Source organism: Pseudophryne corroboree, chromosome 4 (genome assembly GCF_028390025.1).
Source record: "Pseudophryne corroboree isolate aPseCor3 chromosome 4, aPseCor3.hap2, whole genome shotgun sequence".
In the NCBI taxonomy this organism is placed as follows: Eukaryota; Metazoa; Chordata; class Amphibia; order Anura; family Myobatrachidae; genus Pseudophryne; species Pseudophryne corroboree.
The window spans coordinates 909,724,393-909,745,425 of record NC_086447.1 but is presented as its reverse complement, the minus strand read 5'-3'; the positions used below and the strand labels follow the sequence as shown (position 1 = coordinate 909,745,425).

Below are 21,033 nucleotides of genomic sequence, written 5' to 3'. Positions count from 1 at the left end.
GTCAGGGCCCTGAAAATATATGTTTCCAGGACGGCTGGAGTCAGAAAATCTGACTCGCTGTTTATCCTGTATGCACCCAACAAGCTGGGTGCCCCTGCTTCTAAGCAGACGATTGCTCGTTGGATTTGTAGTACAATTCAGCTTGCACATTCTGTGGCAGGCCTGCCACAGCCAAAATCTGTAAAAGCCCATTCCACACGGAAAGTGGGCTCATCTTGGGCGGCTGCCCGAGGGGTCTCGGCTTTACAACTTTGCCGAGCAGCTACTTGGTCAGGGGCAAATACGTTTGCAAAATTCTACAAATTTGATACCCTGGCTGAGGAGGACCTGGAGTTCTCTCATTCGGTGCTGCAGAGTCATCCGCACTCTCCCGCCCGTTTGGGAGCTTTGGTATAATCCCCATGGTCCTTTCGGAGTCCCCAGCATCCACTAGGACGTTAGAGAAAATAAGAATTTACTTACCGATAATTCTATTTCTCATAGTCCGTAGTGGATGCTGGGCGCCCATCCCAAGTGCGGATTGTCTGCAATACTTGTACATAGTTATTGTTACAAAAATCGGGTTATTATTGTTGTGAGCCATCTTTTCAGAGGCTCCTCTGTTATCATGCTGTTAACTGGGTTCAAATCACAAGTTGTACGGTGTGATTGGTGTGGCTGGTATGAGTCTTACCCGGGATTCAAAATCCTTCCTTATTGTGTACGCTCGTCCGGGCACAGTATCCTAACTGAGGCTTGGAGGAGGGTCATGGGGGGAGGAGCCAGTGCACACCAGGTAGTCCTAAAGCTTTTACTTTTGTGCCCAGTCTCCTGCGGAGCCGCTATTCCCCATGGTCCTTTCGGAGTCCCCAGCATCCACTACGGACTATGAGAAATAGAATTATCGGTAAGTAAATTCTTATTTTTAGAACACAGCTGAGGATTTGGTGTACACACTGTTGTATACCTACCCACCATTTTTGGCTCAGAGGCGCCGGCGGTCTTGACCACGGCCACACTTTGTCAAAAATGACGGATAGGCATACAACAGTGTGTACTTCTCCACTGCATAGGAAACATACATATAAAGGCAAACACCAAGTTCTATCAGAGTATAAGTACTGTTATACAGGTTGAGTATCCCATATCCAAATATTCCGAAATACGGAATATACCGAAATACGGACTTTTTTGAGTGAGATAGTGAAACCTTTGTTTTCTGATGGCTCAATGTACGCAAACTTTGTTTTAAACACAAAGTTAATAAGAATTTTTCTTGGATGAATTCCTACAAATCATTATCTCCTTTTCAAAGTCTCTGGGGGGTTGACAAATATGTCTGCCAGACACAGTCAGTCTGCTACATACTGTAGACCAGGCTCGCCTCTCTTCGCACGTCATGTGATGATAGGGAGGAAATCTGAGTGAGGATATTACAGTGCAGATACATTTTGGAGGGGTGTTCCAAACCATTTTTGCTCGCTACATCACGTGCCATGTGACTGTGGTTTTCCATGGCACTGTGCAGAAATATAAATATTTAAGCACCACCTGAAGAAGTAGGTCAAAGAAAAATGATAAATGCCGCAGTGATTTATGGAAAAAAAAAAAAAGGGGGGGGGGGATTGCTGCTTTAACCCAATGTTAATAAAAAACATTTTTTTTTTAAATTCTTTGCCATAAATCTACTCTTGTATTATAAGGCACAATGCACCCCCTATACTGATATATAAGAATAGCAGACATCATATCATGGTCCCATGGGCTCTGTCGGATTGTATTATGTATTTGTTTATTCTACGATAAAAATACATTTCAGTTCACAATATAGTAACACTGCTGCCTTAATGATCCAATACATTTTAAGAGAGCGTGCTGACTGGCTGTTCCTGATAAGTAGGGCACCCTAAATATGGCTGCTTTCCCTCTAGTGCTACGAGCTACATAAAGAAAGTTGTCTGCAGTTTCCATGGCAACAGAAATCTGTATTACCTCAGCATGGCTCTGCTTACTAAAGGGAGCCTTACTATTATTTTTATCTTTTATTAATACAATATGACAATTCAGTTCTCTAATAAATTGAACATATCAATAATCCGCTATCTTTATAAAAAGTCAGTACTGGGAGCACCAATCGAATGTTCAATTTTTCACTTATTAAAATTGACAGCAAGAGCTAGGTGCCGTGGTCACAGCGCGTTTGCAAATAGCACCATTTTACTAAAATAAGCCTTATTGAGATCTGTCTAAGAGTTTTCTTTGTTTCCATGTGAATGCTTATTGATTTTGAGGCAGTGGGGTGAAATTGCAGCCTGCCCGCTGTGTAGCTCCCCGTAGCGGCACTTTTTGCGATTGCCACGCTGACTTTGCCGCGTGTGTGTATGAAATGCCCAATTTGTCATCTCTCCGATCATTGTGCTTGTGGTGAGATGCAGTGTACAGATGGGACCGCTAGTCATCCATACCCAACCCGTACAGATGAGCCATGTATGAAGCCATCTTGTCACCGGACTCACAGGCCCAAATTATCCCAGTAATTCTTACCCGTGAGAGGAACTCTGGTCTTAATCCTGTCGCTCAGCGAAAGTGTTGGCCCTGTGTGGCATTCTGACCCAATGGAAGAACTTTTAGAGCTGGCCTGTAGAACACATTTTGTGGTTGATGTTCGCTGAATTAAGCTTTCAATGGAAATTTGTATAGAAAATGATATATTGGATGCAGTTCCGTTCTTGATGATGTGCCGCTGGGCATTACCGCAGTGTCCGGCTGTGCGCATTTTTGCTTATTATGGTAGGCAATCTTCACTGATCCTCCTGCACACCTCTATGGTGTTTGAAAGACAATAAATAGGATTATGGAGTGCCTTCGTCCGAACGTTCCGGAGGCTCAACAAGCTGAATTGAATACCCCCTCCATCAAATTTTAACAATGTGCACATTTGCGATATAGTGCGTCACTGGTTCCTAAGGAATCGATAGGCTGCATTATCAGGAATATAGTTATACCAACAAAATGGCCGCCTCCTTCCTGCAGGCAAGCTTTGCAAATTTAAGTGAACGGCAGTGGCTGATTCATAACGGCATTAATAAGCCTGGCTGCGGAGGGTTACTCGCCTCCTCCCTGTGCACCTCTGTGTCATCAGGAATAAGCAAAATTTATTCATAGTGAATGAATTGCTTTACTCCCAGATACGATACAGCCGGCTGGGCCGCACACTCCTCACAGATTCTGTTCCAGACCTGTTTTTAAGAAAACCCTCCCAGAGAATTAGCGCTGCTCCTGCTGTTTCCCACGATGTGTGATCTGGATTCAGCATCAGTTGGAAGCAGTTTCTGAAAATATTGATGATGTCCTGGCTTCGGTTGCTGAGGAGGCTCAGCCCAGGGGAGTATTGTACACTATAGTGTTACAGGACTTTTTTATCCGCACAGTCAGCTGCATAGAAATACGGGTGTGGTATGGAAGGTCGACCACACTTAAGTTGACAGTGTCTAAGTCGACCACTATTGGTCGACATGTTCTAGGTCGACAGGTCAAAAGGCCGACATGAGATTTGAAAACTTTTTTTTGGTGTCGTTTTCTCCGTACAGTAATCGGGAACTCCTATTAGCGCACCTCCGTGTCACCATGCTAAGGTGACACGGTGCGGTGACAGGTTACTATTCCTAATCGTAGTCCACGTGGATCATTACGTAAGAAAAAGTTCAAAAGAAAAAGAAAAAAATTGTGAAAAACTCACTCTAGGTCGACCTTTTGACCTAGAGACCCTGTCGACCAACAGTGGTCGACCTAGAGACCGGATACCATAAATACGAAGTGTACGCTTAGAATTCCGGGGCTGGCTTGGTTTGTACGGGAAATGCTCTGTGTATACTAGTAAAAATAAACGGATGTTGATGTACAGTACATTTTAAATATGGAATATGGGGGCAGATTTATTAAGCCTGTTGAAGTGATAAAGTGGAAGTTGATAATGCAGCAGCCAATCAGCTCCTAACTGCCATCTTACAGGCTGGATTTGAAAAATGACAGGAGCTCATTGGCTGTGGCTTTATCACCTTCCACTTTATCACTTCACCAGGCTTAATAAGTCTGTGCCATGTCAAAAGTCGGGACTCCGTCTGCATTATAGTGGATCTCAATTATCTTCTTTTTGCAAAACCTCCATGCAGTAGTTTCATATATTTATTACAGCCCGTGGCAAAGGATTGTCAGAGAGAAAACACTTAGTTGGGCCTCTATAGGCGGCTCTCAGATCCCTTGTCCTGTGTAAAATATGTTTTACTTTGGTGCCCATACTGTAGCAGAGAGGTGAATTCCAAAGTCCTGATAAACTGTACAGCATCATCATAACCAATCATCTCTATTCCTAGAAACATTATATTGTGGGTGACCGGAGAGTAGGTGTCATTAGGACTTTATCCGCTATGGCTACAATAAAATCATCATCTTTTCTCTTTCAGCCAAACCATTTGCCCTTAAAGTGAAGCAGTTGCGACTACATAAAGAAGACTTTGAAATCCTAAAAGTGATTGGAAGAGGCGCTTTCGGTGAGGTAAGACACTTTTTCGTCTACTATTGAACTCAGGATTTGTAAGGTTAAATTGTGATCACGATGGTTTTACAGGGAAAAGCAGTTTAGTGGAACAATTCTCAAATCCTGAAATTGTCTGTTGAAAACTCAGAAACCCAGTGTAACTTCAGTTGTAGAGATAGATTGCAGACAACTTCATTTTCTCATCTGCAACCATGGAAACAATTGGCGCAGTCCGCAGGTTTTTTTATTTTATTTACATTTTTGCTCAAATGAATTCTGAGAATTGCTTATTCGCAAACTTCTCTGTGAAATGGCTGAGGGGTGGGGGTCGTTTGTTTAATTTGTGCCCAATGGGGCTATTCCATGGTTATGCCAATTGAAAGTGAGTGTTGTGGGCGCTCTCCTGAGGTAGCCAGCAGAAATGCAGGAAAAAAGTCAGGCTTTTGGGCGCCCAAACTGCATAGTCACTTTACGCGGCTAAACCCGCTGCATTTGGGCGCGATAAGTACTACAGTAATTTGTAGTGCCCAGTTTGATTATTTTAATTGCGCATCATTTTTTGTGACTGAAGTTACCCTTTAATATGCTGATCTGTAGCCGCGCACACAAGTGTGCACAGGCACAAACTAGCATTTAAGCATGTTTGCATTGAACTTGCAGCAGCCCCTGTGTGTGTAAAAAGAGGTTGCGTGTAATTTCCAGGCGTGTGGTCTGCAGCGTTAGTAACACACAGTACATGGGGAGCACTAGACATAGCCGCACATTCCTCTGGCACAGTACGAGGTCTGGAGATGAGCACTATTCCATCCAGACATGTGATGAATGAGGAAGCACCACCATGTAATTATATGAACTATATTTGTTACACTCGGCAATTGTGTCTTCCAGATCTTGTTACTTGTTCTCATGCTCATTAAGATTGATCTGCTCAGAGAGGGGACACTTGCCAGTGGGTGGTGTTCAGCGCGTTTAACGCTTCAGCGGCCGCTGCAAACCAGTAGGTTCAAGTCAGGGCTGCTGTCAAGGCAGACATATGATCCTCGTTTCCATTGAGATGTGTGTCTGACAGCGCAGCCTGCGCGCTGCCCCTTCACCGTCTCATCCTGGGGCTCCACGCTTACTTTCAGGGCCTGAAATTAGTCTATGTTCCCACTTACATAACCTAGTAGGGTGTCAGGTCCCTGCATGACTCCTGACATACGCTGTGCTGCTGTGAACGGTCTGGGTGAGTATTTCCGAAGACACAGTGGACATGCAAGAAGTACATTTGGAATCCCCTTAAAATAACTTTTCATTACTTCTCATTGTATATCAGAACAGATTCTGTTTATACTGAAAATCATTTCGATGTTGCTTATTACACACTACCATATTTCTATAAAATGCCTTCACATCCCAATTTAGTTACATAGGTAAAATAAACTGCCCAGCTATAGGCAATGTACACATGTACAGCCAGCAGTTTATTTCTCTAACGTCCTAGTGGATGCTGGGGACTCCGTCAGGACCATGGGGAATAGCGGGCTCCGCAGGAGACAGGGCACATCTAAAAAGCTTTTTAGGTCACATGGTGTGTACTGGCTCCTCCCCCCATGACCCTCCTCCAAGCCTCAGTTAGGTTTTTGTGCCCGTCCGAGAAGGGTGCAAACTGGATGGCTCTCTTAAGGAGCTGTTTAGTAAAGTTTTTTTTTAGGTTTCTAATCAGTGATTCCTGCTGGCGACAGGATCACTGCAACGAGGGACTTAGGGGAGAGACTTGCAACTCACCTGCGTGCAGGAGGATTGAAGTTTTAGGCTACTGGACACTGAGCTCCAGAGGGAGTCGGAACACAGGTCAGCCTGGGGTTCGTCCCGGAGCCGCGCCGCCGATCCCCCTTACAGACGCTGAAGAAAGACGGCGGAACGGAGGTCCGGAAACAGGCGGCAGAAGACTTCACAGTCTTCAGAGAGGTAGCGCACAGCACTGCAGCTGTGCGCCATTGTTGCTACACGGCTCACTGACACGGTCACGGAGGGTGCAGGGCGCTGCTGGGGGCGCCCTGGGCAGCAATATAAATACCTATTTGGCAAATAAATACATCACATATAGCCATTAAGGCTATATGTATGTATTTAACCCAGGCCAGTTTTCCTAATAACCGGGAGAAAAGCCCGCCGTGAAAGGGGCGGAGCTTATTCTCCTCAGCACTCAGCGCCATTTTCCTGACCAGCTCCGCTGGTGAGGAAGGCTCCCACTCTCCCCTGCACTACAGAAACAGGGTTAAAGAGAAGGGGGGCATAAATTGGCGATATAATTATATATTAAGAGCCCATATATAGAAACAACACCTTCTAGGGTTGTTATATACATTATGGCGCTTTTGGTGTGTGCTGGCAAACTCTCCCTCTGTCTCCCCAAAGGGCTAGTGGGTCCTGTCCTCTATCAGAGCATTCCCTGTATGTGTGTGCTGTAGGTCGGTACGTGTGTGTCGACATGTATGAGGAAAATGTTGGTGAGGAGACGGAGAAAATTGCCTGTAATGGTGATGTCACTCTCTAGGGAGTCGACACCAGAATGGATGGCTTACTTATGGAATTACGTGATAATGTCAACACGCTGCAAGCCGGTTGACGACATGAGACAGCCGGCGGACAAATAAGTATCGGTCCAGGCGTCTCAGACACCGTCAGGGGCTTGTAAAAACGCCCATTTACCTCAGTCGGTCGACAGACACTGACACGGACACTGACCCCAGTGTCGACGGTGAAGAAACAAACGTATTTTTCCTTTAGGGCCACAAGTTACATGTTAAGGGCAATGAAGGAGGTGTTACGTATTTCTGATACCACAAGTACCACAAATAAGGGTATTTTGTAGGGTGGGAAAAAACTACTTGTAGTTTTGCCTAAATCAGATAAATTAAATGAAGCGTGTGATGATACGTGGGGTTCCTCCGACAGAAAGTTATGGGCGGTATACCCTTTTTTCCCGCCAGTAGTAAGGGCGAGTTGGAAAACACACCTTAGGGTGGACAAGGCGCTCACACGCTTATAAAAAACATGGCGTTACCGTTTCCGGATACGGCCGCCCTCAAGGAGCCAGCTGATAGGAAGCTGGAAAATATCATAACAGTATATACACACATACTGGTGTTATACTACGACCAGCAATCGCCTCAGCCTGGATGTGCAGCGCTGAGGGGGCTTGGTCGGATTTCCTGACAGAAAATTTTGATACCCTTGACAGGGACAGGATTTTATTGTCTATAGAGCATTTTAAGGATGCATTTCTATATATGTGTGATGCGCAGAGGCATATTTGCATTCTGGCATCAAGTGTAAATGTGATGTACATATCTGCCAGACGAAGACACGACAGTGGTCAGGTGAGGCAGATTCCAGACGGCATATGGAAGTATTGCCGTATAAAGGGGCGGTCCATTGGACCTGGTGGCCATGGCAACAGCTGAAAAATCCACCTTTTGTTACCCCGAGTCACATATTGGCAGAAAAGGACACAGTCTTTTCAGTCTCAGTCCTTTCGTCCCCATACGGGCAGGCGGGCGAAGGCCAGTCATATCTGCCCAGGGGGAGAGGAAAGGGAAGAAGACTGCAGCAAGCAGCTCATTCCCAGGAACAGAAGCTCCTCACGGCTTCTGCCAAGTCCGCAGCATAACGCTGGGGCCGTACAAGCGGACTCAGGTGCGGTAGGGGGTCATCTCAAGAGTTTCAGCAACACTCGCAAGGGAACTCCGGGATCCTACATGTAATATCCCAGGTGTACATTGGAAATTCGAGACGTCTCCCCCTCACACAATTCACAGGCTGTATTCCCAGCAGGTGATAATCAAAGTACCCTTCTTACAACAAGGAAGGGGGTAGTATTCCACACTATATTGTGGTACTGAAGCCAACCGGCTCGGTGAGATCTGAAATATTTGAACACTTACATACAAGCGTTCAAATCAAGATGGAGTCACTCGGAGCAGTGATAGCGAACCAGGAAGAAGGGGACGATATGATGTCACTGGATATCAGGGACGTTTACCTACAGGTCCAAATTTGCCCTTCTCACCAAGGGTACTTCAGGTTCCTGGTACAGAACTGTCACTATCAGTTCAGACGCTGCCGTTTGGATTGTCCACGGCGCCCCGGGTCTTTACCAAGGTAATGGCCGGAATGAGGATTTTTCTTAAAAGAAACATGGACGCTTTCCTGATAAGGGCAAGGTCCAGAGAACAGTTGGAGGTCGGAGTAGCACTATCTTAAGTAGTTCTACGACAGCACGAGTGGATTCTAAATATTCCAAAATCGCAGTTTTTTCCGACGACACGTCTACTGTTCCTAGGGAAGATTCTGGACACAGTCCAGAAAAACGTGTTTCTCCCAGTGGAGAAAACCAGGGAGTTATCCGAGTTAATCGGGATCCTCCTAAAACCAGGAAAAGTGTCAGTGCATCATTGCACAAGAGTCCTGGTAAAAATGGTGGCTTGTTACGAAGCAATTCCATTCGGCAGATTTCCCGCAAGAACTCTTCAGTGGGATCTGCTGGACAAATGGTCCGGATCGCATCCTCAGATGCATCAGCGGATAACCCTATATCCAAGGAAAAGGGTGTCTCTCCTGTGGTGATTACAGAGTGCTCATCTTCTAGAGGGCCGCAGATTCGGCATTCAGGATTGGATGCCGGTGACCACGGAGGCCAGCCTGAGAGGCTGGGGAACAGTCACACAGGGAAAAAATTTCCAGGGAAGTGTGATTAAGTCTGGAGAATTCTCTCCGCATAAATAAGCTTAGAGCAAATTTATAATGCTCTAAACTTAGCTAGACCTCTGCTTCAAGGTCAGCCGGTATTGATCCAGTGGGATAACATCTCGGCAGTCGCCCACGTAAACAGAAGGGCGGCACAAGAAGCAGGAGGGCAGTGAAAACTGCAAGGATTTTTCGCTAGGCGGAAAATCATGTGATAGCACTGTCAGCAGTGTTCTTTCCGGGAGTGGACGACTGGGAAGCAGACTTCCTCAGCAGGCATGACCTCCACCCGGGAGAGTGGAAACTTCATAGGGAAGTTTTTCAACATGATTGTGGACCGTTGGCAAAGACCAAAGGTGGACATGATGGCGTCCCGCCCGAACAAAAAACGGGACAGGTATTCCGCCAGGTCATGAGACCTTCAGGCGATAGCTGTGGATGTTCTGGTAACACCGTGGGTGTACCAGTCTGTGTATGTGTTCCCTCCTCTGTTTCTCATAACCAGGGTATTGAGAATTATAAGACATAGAGGAGTATGAACTATACTAGTGGCTCCGGATTGGCCAAGAGGGACTTGGTACCCGGAACTTCAAGAAATGCTCACAGAGGATTAAGGGCCTGGGGAGCTAAGAAGGGACTTGATTCAGCAAGTACCATGTCTATTCCAAGACTTACCGCGGCTGCGTTTGACGGCATGGCGGTTGAATGCCGGATCCTGAGGGGAAAAGGCATTCCATAAGAGGTCATACCTACCTTGGTCACAGCCAGGAAGGAGGTGACCGCACAACGTCATCACCACATGTGGTGAAAATATGTTGCGTGGGTGAGGCCAGGAAGGCTCCACGACGGAAATTCAACTAGGTCGATTTCTACACTTCCTGAAAACAGGAGTGTTTTGGACCTCAAATTGGGGTTCATTAACATTTAAATTTCGGCCCTGTAGATTTTCTTACAGAAAGAATTGACTTCAGTTCCTGAAGTCCAGATTGTAAAGGATGTATTACATATACAGTTTTTTTGTGCCCCTAGGGGCACCGTGAGATCTCAACATAGTGTTGGGATTTCTTAAAATCATATTGGTTTGAACCGCTCAAATCTGTGGATTTGAAATATCTCACATGGAAAGTGACCATGCTGTTGACAAATATCTCACATGGGAAGTGACCATGTTGTTAGCCCTGGCCTCGGCCAGGCGATTGTCAGAATGGGCGGCTTTGTTTTACAAAAGCCCATATTAAAATTTTCCATTTGAACAGGACAGAACTGGGACTCGTCTCCAGTTTCTTCATAAAGGGGTGTCAGCGTTTTCACCTGAAACAACCTCTTGTGGTGCCTGCGGCTACTAGGGACTAGGAGGACTCCAAGTTACTAGACGTGGTCAGGGCCCTAAAAATATATATATATATATATATATATATAGTTAGGACGGCTGGAGTCAGAAAGTCTGACTTGCTGTTTATACTGTATACACCCAACAAGCTGGGTGCTCATGCTTCTAAGCAGTCTATTGCACGCTGGATTTGTAGTACAATTCAGCTTGCACATTCTGTGGCAGGCCTGCCACAGACGAAATATGTAGATGCCCATTCCACAAGGAAGGTGGGCTCATCCTGGGCGGCTGCCCGAGGAGTCTCGGCATTACAACTTTGCCGAGCAGCTACTTGGTCAGGGGCAAACACGTTTGTAAAATTTTACAAATTTTGATACTCTGGCTAAGGAGGACCTGGAGTTCTCTCATTCGGTGCTGCAGAGTCATCCGCACTCTCCCGCCCGTTTGGGAGCTTTGGTATAATCCCCATGGTCCTGACGGAGTCCCCAGCATCCACTAGGACGTTAGAGAAAATAAGAATTTACTTACCGATAATTCTATTTCTCGTAGTCCGTAGTGGATGCTGGGCGCCCATCCCAAGTGCGGATTGTCTGCAATGCTTGTACATAGTTATTGTTACAAAAATCGGGTTATTACTATTGTTGTGAGCCATCTTTTCGGAGGCTACTTCGTTTTGTTATCATACTGTTAACTGGGTTCAGATCACAAGTTGTACGGTGTGATTGGTGTGGCTGGTATGAGTCTTACCCGGGATTCAAGATCCTTCCTTATTGTGTACGCTCGTCCGGGCACAGTACCTAACTGAGGCTTGGAGGAGGGTCATGGGGGGAGGAGCCAGTACACACCATGTGACCTAAAAAGCTTTTTAGATGTGCCCTGTCTCCTGCGGAGCCCGCTATTCCCCATGGTCCTGACGGAGTCCCCAGCATCCACTACGGACTACGAGAAATAGAATTATCGGTAAGTAAATTCTTATTATTTATGTGAATCAAGTGGGTGAGGCTTTTCCTAATACATCGGCAGACAGGCTGCCTGGTTCCACAAAGATACACACTGGATGTCTGACCGCAACACCGTTCCCTCAGTCTTGACAGAGCTAATCAAACGATTGTAGAACTTGCCCATGAGCATGACCCATTTATCACTGTCAGATACCTAAACCAATATCACGAGGAGTTTTAAAGTAAGTTTTTAGTTTAACCAAGTTTTTTTATAATTCGCCCATGTGAAATTGAATTCAAAGGATACGTTTTATCTACCATCTGATGATAACACGAAAATAGTAACTTTATTTCTCTATCGTCCTAAGTGGATGCTGGGGTTCCTGAAAGGACCATGGGGAATAGCGGCTCCGCAGGAGACAGGGCACAAAAAAGTAAAGCTTTTACCAGATCAGGTGGTGTGCACTGGCTCCTCCCCCTATGACCCTCCTCCAGACTCCAGTTAGATTTTGTGCCCGAACGAGAAGGGTGCAATCTAGGTGGCTCTCCTAAAGAGCTGCTTAGAGAAAGTTTAGCTTAGGTTTTTTACTTTACAGTGAGTCCTGCTGGCAACAGGATCACTGCAACGAGGGACTTAGGGGAGAAGTAGTGAACTCACCTGCGTGCAGAGTGGATTTGCTGCTTGGCTACTGGACACTAGCTCCAGAGGGACGATCACAGGTACAGCCTGGATGGTCACCGGAGCCGCGCCGCCGGCCCCCTTGCAGACGCTGAAGAGAGAAGAGGTCCAAAATCGGCGGCTGAAGACTCCTGAGTCTTCATAAAGGTAGCGCACAGCACTGCAGCTGTGCGCCATTTTCCTCTCAGCACACTTCACACAACAGTCACTGAGGGTGCAGAGCGCTGGGGGGGGCGCTCTGAGAGGCAAATAAAAACCTTATTAGAGGCAAAAAATACCTCACATATAGCCCACAGAGGCTATATGGAGATATTTAACCCCTGCCTAACTTCAAAAATAGCGGGAGACGAGCCCGCCGAAAAAGGGGCGGGGCCTATCTCCTCAGCACACAGCGCCATTTTCTCTCACAGAAAAGCTGGAGAGAAGGCTCCCAGGCTCTCCCCTGCACTGCACTACAGAAACAGGGTTAAAACAGAGAGGGGGGGCACTGATTTTGGCGATATTGTATATATATAAAAGATGCTATAAGGGAGAAACACTTATATAAGGTTGTCCCTATATAATTATAGCGTTTTTGGTGTGTGCTGGCAGACTCTCCCTCTGTCTCCCCAAAGGGCTAGTGGGTCCTGTCCTCTGTCAGAGCATTCCCGGTGTGTGTGCTGTGTGTCGGTACGTGTGTGTCGACATGTATGAGGACGATGTTGGTGAGGAGGCGGAGAAATTGCCTGTAATGGTGATGTCACTCTCTAGGGAGTCGACACCGGAATGGATGGCTTATTTAGAGAATTACGTGAGAATGTCAACACGCTGCAAGGTCGGTTGACGACATGAGACGGCCGACAATCTATTAGGACCGGTCCAGGCGTCTCAGAAACACCGTCAGGGGTTTTAAAAACGCCCATTTACCTCAGTCGGTCGACACAGACACAGACACGGACACTGAATACAGTGTCGACGGTGAATAAACAAACGTATTTCTCATTAGGGCCACACGTTAAGGGCAATGAAGGAGGTGTTACGTGTTTCTGATACTACAAGTACCACAAGAAAGGGTATTATGTGGGAGTGAAAAAACTACCTGTAGTTTTTCCTGAATCAGATAAAATAAAATGAAGTGTGTGATGATGCGTAGGGTTACCCCGATAGAAAATATTGGCGTTATACCCTTTCCCGCCAGAAATTAGGGTACGTTGGGAAACACCCCTTAGGGTGATAAGGCGCTCACACGCTTATCAAGTGGCGTTACCGTCTCCAGATACGGCCGCCCTCAAGGAGCCAGCTGATAGGAAGCTGGAAAAATATCCTAAAAAGTATATACACACATACGGTGGTTATACTGCGACCAGCGATCGCCATCAGCCTGGAGATGCAGTGCTGGGTTGGCTTGGTCGGATTCCCTGACTGAAAATATTTTATTCATGTAGAGCATTTAATAGGATGCATTCTATATATATGTATGTGAGATGCACAGAGGGATATTTGCTCTCTGGCATCAAGATAAGTGCGTTGTCCATATCTCCCAGAAGATGTCAGGGACACGACAGTGGTCAGGTGATACAGATCCCATACGGCAGATGGAAGTATTGCTGTATAAAGGGAAGGAGTTATTTGGGGGTCGGTCCATCGGACCTGGGGACCACAGCAACAGCTGGGAAATCCAACCTTTTTTACCCCAAGTTACATCTCAGCTAAAAAAGACAGTCTTTTCAGCCTCAATCTTTCCTTTCCCATGAGGGCATGCAGGCAAAAGGCCAGTCATATCTGCCCAGACATAGAGGTAAGGGAAGTAGACTGCAGCAGGCAGCCCTTTCCCAGGAAAAGAAGCCCTCCACCGCGTCTGCCAAGTCCTCAGCATGACGCTGGGGCCGTGCAAGCGGACTCAAGGTGGGGGGGTAGTCTCAAGAGTCTCAGGGCGCAGTGGGATCACTCGCAAGTTGACCCCTAGATCGTACGAGTATTATCCCAGGGGTAAAGATTGGAGAGTCGAGACATCTTCTCCTTGCAGGTTCCTGAAGTCTGCTTTACCAACGGCTCCCTCCGACAGGGAGGCAGCATTGGAAACAATTCACAAGCTGTATATCCAGCAGGTGATAATCAAAGTACCCCTCCTACGACAAGGAAAAGGGTATTATTTTTCCACACTATATTGTGGTACTGAAGCCAGACGGCTTGGTGACACATAGTCTAAATCTAAAATGTTTTGAACACTTACATAAAAGGTTCAAATCAAGATAAAGTCACTCAGAGCAGTGATAGCGAACCGGAAAAAAGGGGACTATATGGTGTCCCTGGACATCAAGGATTACCTCCATGTCCAAATTTTGTCCTTCTCATCAAGGGTACCTCTGGTTCGTGGTACAGAACTGTCAATATCAGTTTCAGACGATGCCGTTTGAATTATCCACGGCACCCCGGGCCTTTTTACCAAGGTAATGGCCGAAAAGATGTTTCTTCAAAGAAAAAAGGCATCTAAATTATCCCTTACTTGCACGACCTAAAAAGGGCAAGTTCCAGAGAACAGTTGGAGGTCGGAAGAGCACTATCTAAAGTAGTTCTTCGACGGCACGACTGGATTCTAAATATTCCAAGAATCGCAGCTGTTTTCCGACGATACGTCTGCTGTTCCTAGGGATGATTCTGGACACGGTTCAGAAAAAGGTTTTTCTTCCCGAGGAAAAAGCCAAGGAGTTATCCGACCTGTCAGGAACCTCCTAAAACCAGGAAAGGTGTCTGTACATCAATGCACAAGAGTCCTGGGAAAAATGGTGGCTTTTTACGAAGCAATTCCATTCGGCAGATTCCATGCAAGAATTTTCCAAAGGGATCTGTTGGACAAATGGTCAGGGTCGCATCCTCAGATGCACCTGCGAATAACCCTGTCGCCAAGGACAAGGGTATATCTTCTGTGGTGGTTGCAAAAGGCTCATCTATTGGAGGGCCGCAGATTCGGCATACAGGATTTGATCCTGGTGACCACGGACGCCAGCCTGAGAGGTTGGGGAGCAGTCACACAAGGAAGAAACTTCCAGGGGGTATGGACGAACCTGGAAAAGTCTCTTCACATAAACATTCTGGTACTAAGAGCAATCTAAAATGCTCTAAGCCAGGCGGAACCACTCCTGCAAGGAAAACCGGTGTTGATTCAGTCGGACAACATCACGGCGGTCGCCCATGTAAACAGACAGGGCGGCACAAGAAGCAGGAGTGCAATGGCAGAAGCTGCCAAGATTCTTCGCTGGGCGGAGAATCACGTAATAGCACTGTCAGCAGTGTTCTTCCCGGGCGTGGACAACTGGGAAGCAGACTTCCTCAGCAGACACGATATTCACCCGGGAGAGGGGGGTCTTCATCCAGAAGTCTTCCACATGCTAATAAACTGTTGGGAAAGACCAATGGTAGACATGATGGCGTCTCGCCTCAACAAGAAACTGGACAAGTATTGCGCCAGGTCAAGAGATCCACAGGCAATAGCTGTGGACGCACTGGTAACACCTTGGGTGTACAAATCAGTATATGTGTTTCCTCCTCTGCCTCTCATACCAAAGGTATTGAAGATTATACGGTGAGGAGGAGTAAGAACAATACTAGTGGCTCCGGATTGGCCAAGAAGGACTTGGTACCCGGAACTTCAAGAGTTGGTCACGGACGACCCGTGCCCTCTACTTCTGAGAAGGGACCTGCTACAACAGGGTCCCTGTCTCTTTCAAGACTTACCGCGGCTGCGTTTGACGGCATGGCGGTTGAACGCCAGATCCTAAAAGGGAAAGGCATTCCAGAAGAAGTCATTCCTACCTTGATTAAGGCAAGGAAGGAAGTCACCGCGAAACATTATCACCGCATTTGGCGAAAATATGTCGCGTGGTGCGAGGATCGGAGTGTTCCGACGGAGGAATTTCAACTGGGTCGTTTCCTACATTTCCTACAATCAGGATTGTCTATGGGTCTCAAATTGAGATCTATTAAGGTTCAAATTTCGGCCCTGTCAATATTCTTCCAAAAAGAATTGGCCTCAGTTCCTGAGGTACAGACTTTTGTTAAAGGAGTACTGCATATACAGCCTCCTGTGGTGCCTCCGGTGGCACCGTGGGATCTAAATGTAGTTTTAGATTTCCTCAAATCCCATTGGTTTGAACCATTGAAAAAGGTGGATTTTAAATATCTCACATGGAAAGTGACTATGTTACTGGCCCTGGCTTCCGCCAGGAGAGTATCTGAATTGGCGGCTTTATCTTATAAAAGCCCTTATCTAATCTTCCATTCGGATAGGGCAGAACTGAGGACTCGTCCGCATTTTCTCCCTAAGGTGGTATCAGCGTTTCACCTGAACCAACCTATTGTGGTGCCTGCGGCCACTGGCGACTTGGAGGACTCCAAGTTGTTGGACGTTGTCAGAGCCTTAAAAATATACATTTCAAGGACGGCTGAAGTCAGAAAATCTGACTCGCTGTTGATACTATATGCACCCAACAAGTTGGGTGCCCCTGCTTCTAAGCAGACGATTGCTCGTTGGATTTGTAACACAATTCAACTTGCTCATTCTGTGGCAGGCCTGCCACAGCCTAAATCTGTTAAGGCCCATTCCACAAGGAAGGTGGGCTCATCTTGGGCGGCTGCCCGAGGGGTCTCGGCATTACAATTCTGCCGAGCAGCTACGTGGTCGGGGGAAAACACGTTTGTAAAATTCTACAAATTTGATACCCTGGCAAAAGAGGACTTGGAATTCTCTCATTCGGTGCTGCAGAGTCATCCGCACTCTCCCGCCCGTTTGGGAGCTTTGGTATAATCCCCATGGTCCTTTCAGGAACCCCAGCATCCACTTAGGACGATAGAGAAAATAAGAATTTACTTACCGATAATTCTATTTCTCGGAGTCCGTAGTGGATGCTGGGCGCCCATCCCAAGTGCGGATTATCTGCAATACTGTACATAGTTATTGTTAACAAATTCGGGTTATATTGTTAAGGAGCCATCTTTAAGAGGCTCTTTCTGTTATCATACTGTTAACTGGGTTTAGATCACAAGTTGTACGGTGTGATTGGTGTGGCTGGTATGAGTCTTACCCGGGATTCAAATTGCCTCCCTTATTGTGTACGCTCGTCCGGGCACAGTACCTAACTGGAGTCTGGAGGAGGGTCATAGGGGGAGGAGCCAGTGCACACCACCTGATCTGGTAAAAGCTTTACTTTTTTGTGCCCTGTCTCCTGCGGAGCCGCTATTCCCCATGGTCCTTTCAGGAACCCCAGCATCCACTACGGACTCCGAGAAATAGAATTATCGGTAAGTAAATTCTTATTTTTCTGCTGCCTTGTGATGTGAGACAAAGAGCTTACCAATGTGGCTTATCCATTCGGGATAATTGAGGACATCATTGAACATGTACGTAAATGCGGCCAGCTGATAACGCCATTCTGCTGCTCTTTGCGCTCGTCTGCAGATCTTGCTAATGGGCGCAGGCAGCGATTAGGCCAGATCTACGCAGTTTGGCCACCCATGATTGATTAAAAAGGGTCCTGTCTGCAATTTCTCTGGTCGCATGTGTGAAAGGGTATAAATGACAGTACAATATTTTATTTTTCTCTGACGTCATAGTGGATGCTGGGAACTCCGTAAGGACCATGGGGATTAGCGGCCCCGCAGGAGACTGGGCACAAAAGTAAAGCTTTAGGACTACCTGGTGTGCACTGGCTCCTCCCCCTATGACCCTCCTCCAAGCCTTAGTTAGATTTTTGTGCCCGGCCGAGAAGGGTGCACACTAGGGGCTCTCCTGAGCTTCTTAGTGAAAGTTTAGTTTTAGGTTTTTTATTTTCAGTGAGACCTGCTGGCAACAGGCTCACTGCATCGAGGGACTAAGGGGAGAAGAAGCGAACTCACCTGTGTGCAGAGTGGATTGGGCTTCTTAGGCTACTGGACACCATTAGCTCCAGAGGGACCGAACACAGGCCCAGCCTCGGAGTCCGGTCCCAGAGCCGCGCCGCCGGCCCCCTTACAGAGCCAGAAGCAAGAAGAGGTCCGGAAAATCGGCGGCAGAAGACATCCTGTCTTCACCAAGGTAGCGCACAGCACTGCAGCTGTGCACCATTGCTCCTCAGCACACTTCACACTTCGGTCACTGAGGGTGCAGGGCGCTAGGGGGGGGCGCCCTGAGCAGCAATAAAAACACCTTGGCTGGCGAAAATACATCACATATAGCCCCCAGGGCTATATGGATGAATTTTAACCCCTGCCAGATTCCACAGAAAAACGGGAGAAAAGGCCGCCGAGAAGGGGGCGGAGCCTATCTCCTCAGCACACTGGCGCCATTTTCTCTCACAGCTCCGTTGGAGGGAAGCTCCCTGGCTCTCCCCTGCAGTTACTACACTACAGAAAGGGGTTAAAAAAGAGAGGGGGGCACTAATTAGGCGCAGTATAACAATACAGCAGCTATAAGGGGAAAAACACTTATATAAGGTTATCCCTGTATATATATAGCGCTCTGGTGTGTGCTGGCATACTCTCCCTCTGTCTCCCCAAAGGGCTAGTGGGGTCCTGTCCTCTATCAGAGCATTCCCTGTGTGTGTGCTGTGTGTCGGTACGATTGTGTCGACATGTATGAGGAGGAAAATGGTGTGGAGGCGGAGCAATTGCCTGTAATGGAGATGTCACCCCCTAGGGAGTCGACACCTGAGTGGCTGAGCTTATGGAAGGAATTACGTGACAGTGTCAGCTCTTTACAAAAGATTGATGACATGAGACAGCCGGCTACTCAGCCTGTGCCTGTCCAGGTGTCTCAAAAGCCATCAGGGGCTCTAAAACGCCCGTTACCGCAGATGGCAGATACAGACGCCGACACGGATACTGACTCCAGTGTCGATGATTAAGAGACGAATGTGACTTCCAGTAGGGCCACACGTTACATGATTGAGGCTATGGAAAATGTTTTTACACATTTCTGATAATACCAGTACCACTAAAAAGGGTATTATGTTGGGTGAGAAAAAACTGCCTGTAGTTTTTCCTGCATCTGAGGAATTAAATGAAGTGTGTTAATTCCTACAAAGTTATTAGCATCATACCCCTTCCCGCCAGAGGATAGGGCACGTTGGGAAACACCCCCTAGGGTGAATAAAGCGCTCACACGCTTGTCTAAACAGGTGGCACTACCGTCCCCAGATACGGCCGCCCTTAAGGAACCTGCTGACAGAAAGCAGTAAAATATCCTAAAATGTATATACACTCACACGGGTGTGATACTGCGACCAGCAATCGCCTCAGCCTGGATGTGCAGTGCTGGGGTGGCTTGGTCGGATTCCCTGACTGACAATATTGATACCCTAGATAGGGACAGTATATTACTGACTATAGAGCATTTAAAAGATGCATTTCTATATATGCGTGATGCACAGAGGGATATTTGCCGACTGGCATCAAGAGTAAGTGCGCTGTCCATTTCTGCCAGAAGAGGGTTATGGACAAGACAGTGGTCAGGTGATGCTGATTCCAAAAGGCATATGGAAGTATCGCCTTATAAAAGGGAGGAGTTATTTGGGGTAGGTCTGACAGACCTGGTGGGCACGGCAACGGCTGGGAAATCCACATTTTTACCCCAGGTAGCCTCTCAACATAAGAAGACGCCGTATTATCAGGCGCAGTCCTTTCGGCCCCATAAGGGCAAGCGGGCAAAAGGCTCCTCATTTCTGCCCCGTGGCAGAGGGAGAGGAAAAAGGCTGCAGCAAACAGCCAGTTCCCAGGAACAGAAGCCCTCTCCCGTTTCTGCCAAGTCCTCAGCATGACGCTGGGGCTTTACAAGCGGACTCAGGCACTCCCCCTCGCCGTTTCCTAAAGTCTGCTTTACTGACGTCTCCCTCCGACAGGGAGGCGGTATTGGAAACCATTCACAAGCTGTATTCCCAGCAGGTGATAATCAAGGTACCCCTCCTGCAACAGGGAAAGGGGTATTATTCCACGCTGTTTGTGGTACCGAAGCCGGACGGCTCGGTGAGACCTATTTTAAATCTGAAATCCTTGAACACTTACATACACAGGTTCAAATTCAAGATGGAGTCACTCAGAGCGGTGATTGCGAACTTGGAAGAAGGGGATTATATGGTGTCTTTGGACATCAAGGATGCTTACCTCCATGTCCCAATTTACCCTTCTCACCAAGGGTACCTCAGGTTTTTGGTACAGAACTGTCACTATCCGTTTCAGACGCTGCCGTTTGGTTTGTCCACGGCACCCCGGGTCCTTACCAAGGTAATGGCCGAAATGATGATACTCCTTCGAAGGAAGGGAGTTTTAGTTATCCCGTACTTGGACGATCTCCTGATAAGGGCAAGATCCAGGGAACAATTGGTAGTCGGGGTAGCACTATCTCAAGTAGTGTTGCGGCAGCACGGTTGGATTCTCAATATTCCAAAATCGCAGCTGATCCCGACGACACGTCTTCTATTCCTAGGGATGATCCTGGACACAGTCCAGAAAAAGGTGTTTCTCCCGGAGGAGAAAGCCAGGGAGTTATCCGAACTAGTCAGAAACCTCCTAAAACCAGGCCAAGTGTCAGTGCATCAATGCACAAGGGTCCTGGGAAAAATGGTGGCTTCCTACGAAGCAATCCCATTCGGCAGACTCCCCGCAAGAACTTTCCAGTGGGACCTGCTGGACAAATGGTCCGGATCGCATCTTCAGATGCATCAGCGGATAACCCTGTCACCAAAGACAAGGGTGTCTCTCCTGTGGTGGTTGCAGAGTGCTCATCTTCTAGAGGGCCGCAGATTCGGCATTCAGGACTGGGTCCTGGTGACCACGGATGCCAGCCTGCGAGGCTGGGGAGCAGTCACACAGGGAAGAAATTTCCAGG

The 21,033-nt window shown here is 47.3% G+C and overlaps 1 protein-coding gene across 5 annotated transcripts in view; it reads left to right on the top strand.

Moving 5' to 3' along the window:
* The window catches only part of CDC42BPA (CDC42 binding protein kinase alpha), a 289,458-nt gene that overhangs the window by 81,341 nt on the left and 187,084 nt on the right, over positions 1-21,033 (top strand). For all 5 annotated transcript variants that reach the window (XM_063918950.1, XM_063918951.1, XM_063918949.1 and 2 more), the window contains exon 2: positions 4,443-4,534. In XM_063918950.1, coding sequence (XP_063775020.1) covers positions 4,443-4,534 — 92 coding nt within the window. The remainder of the gene's footprint in view (positions 1-4,442; positions 4,535-21,033) is intronic.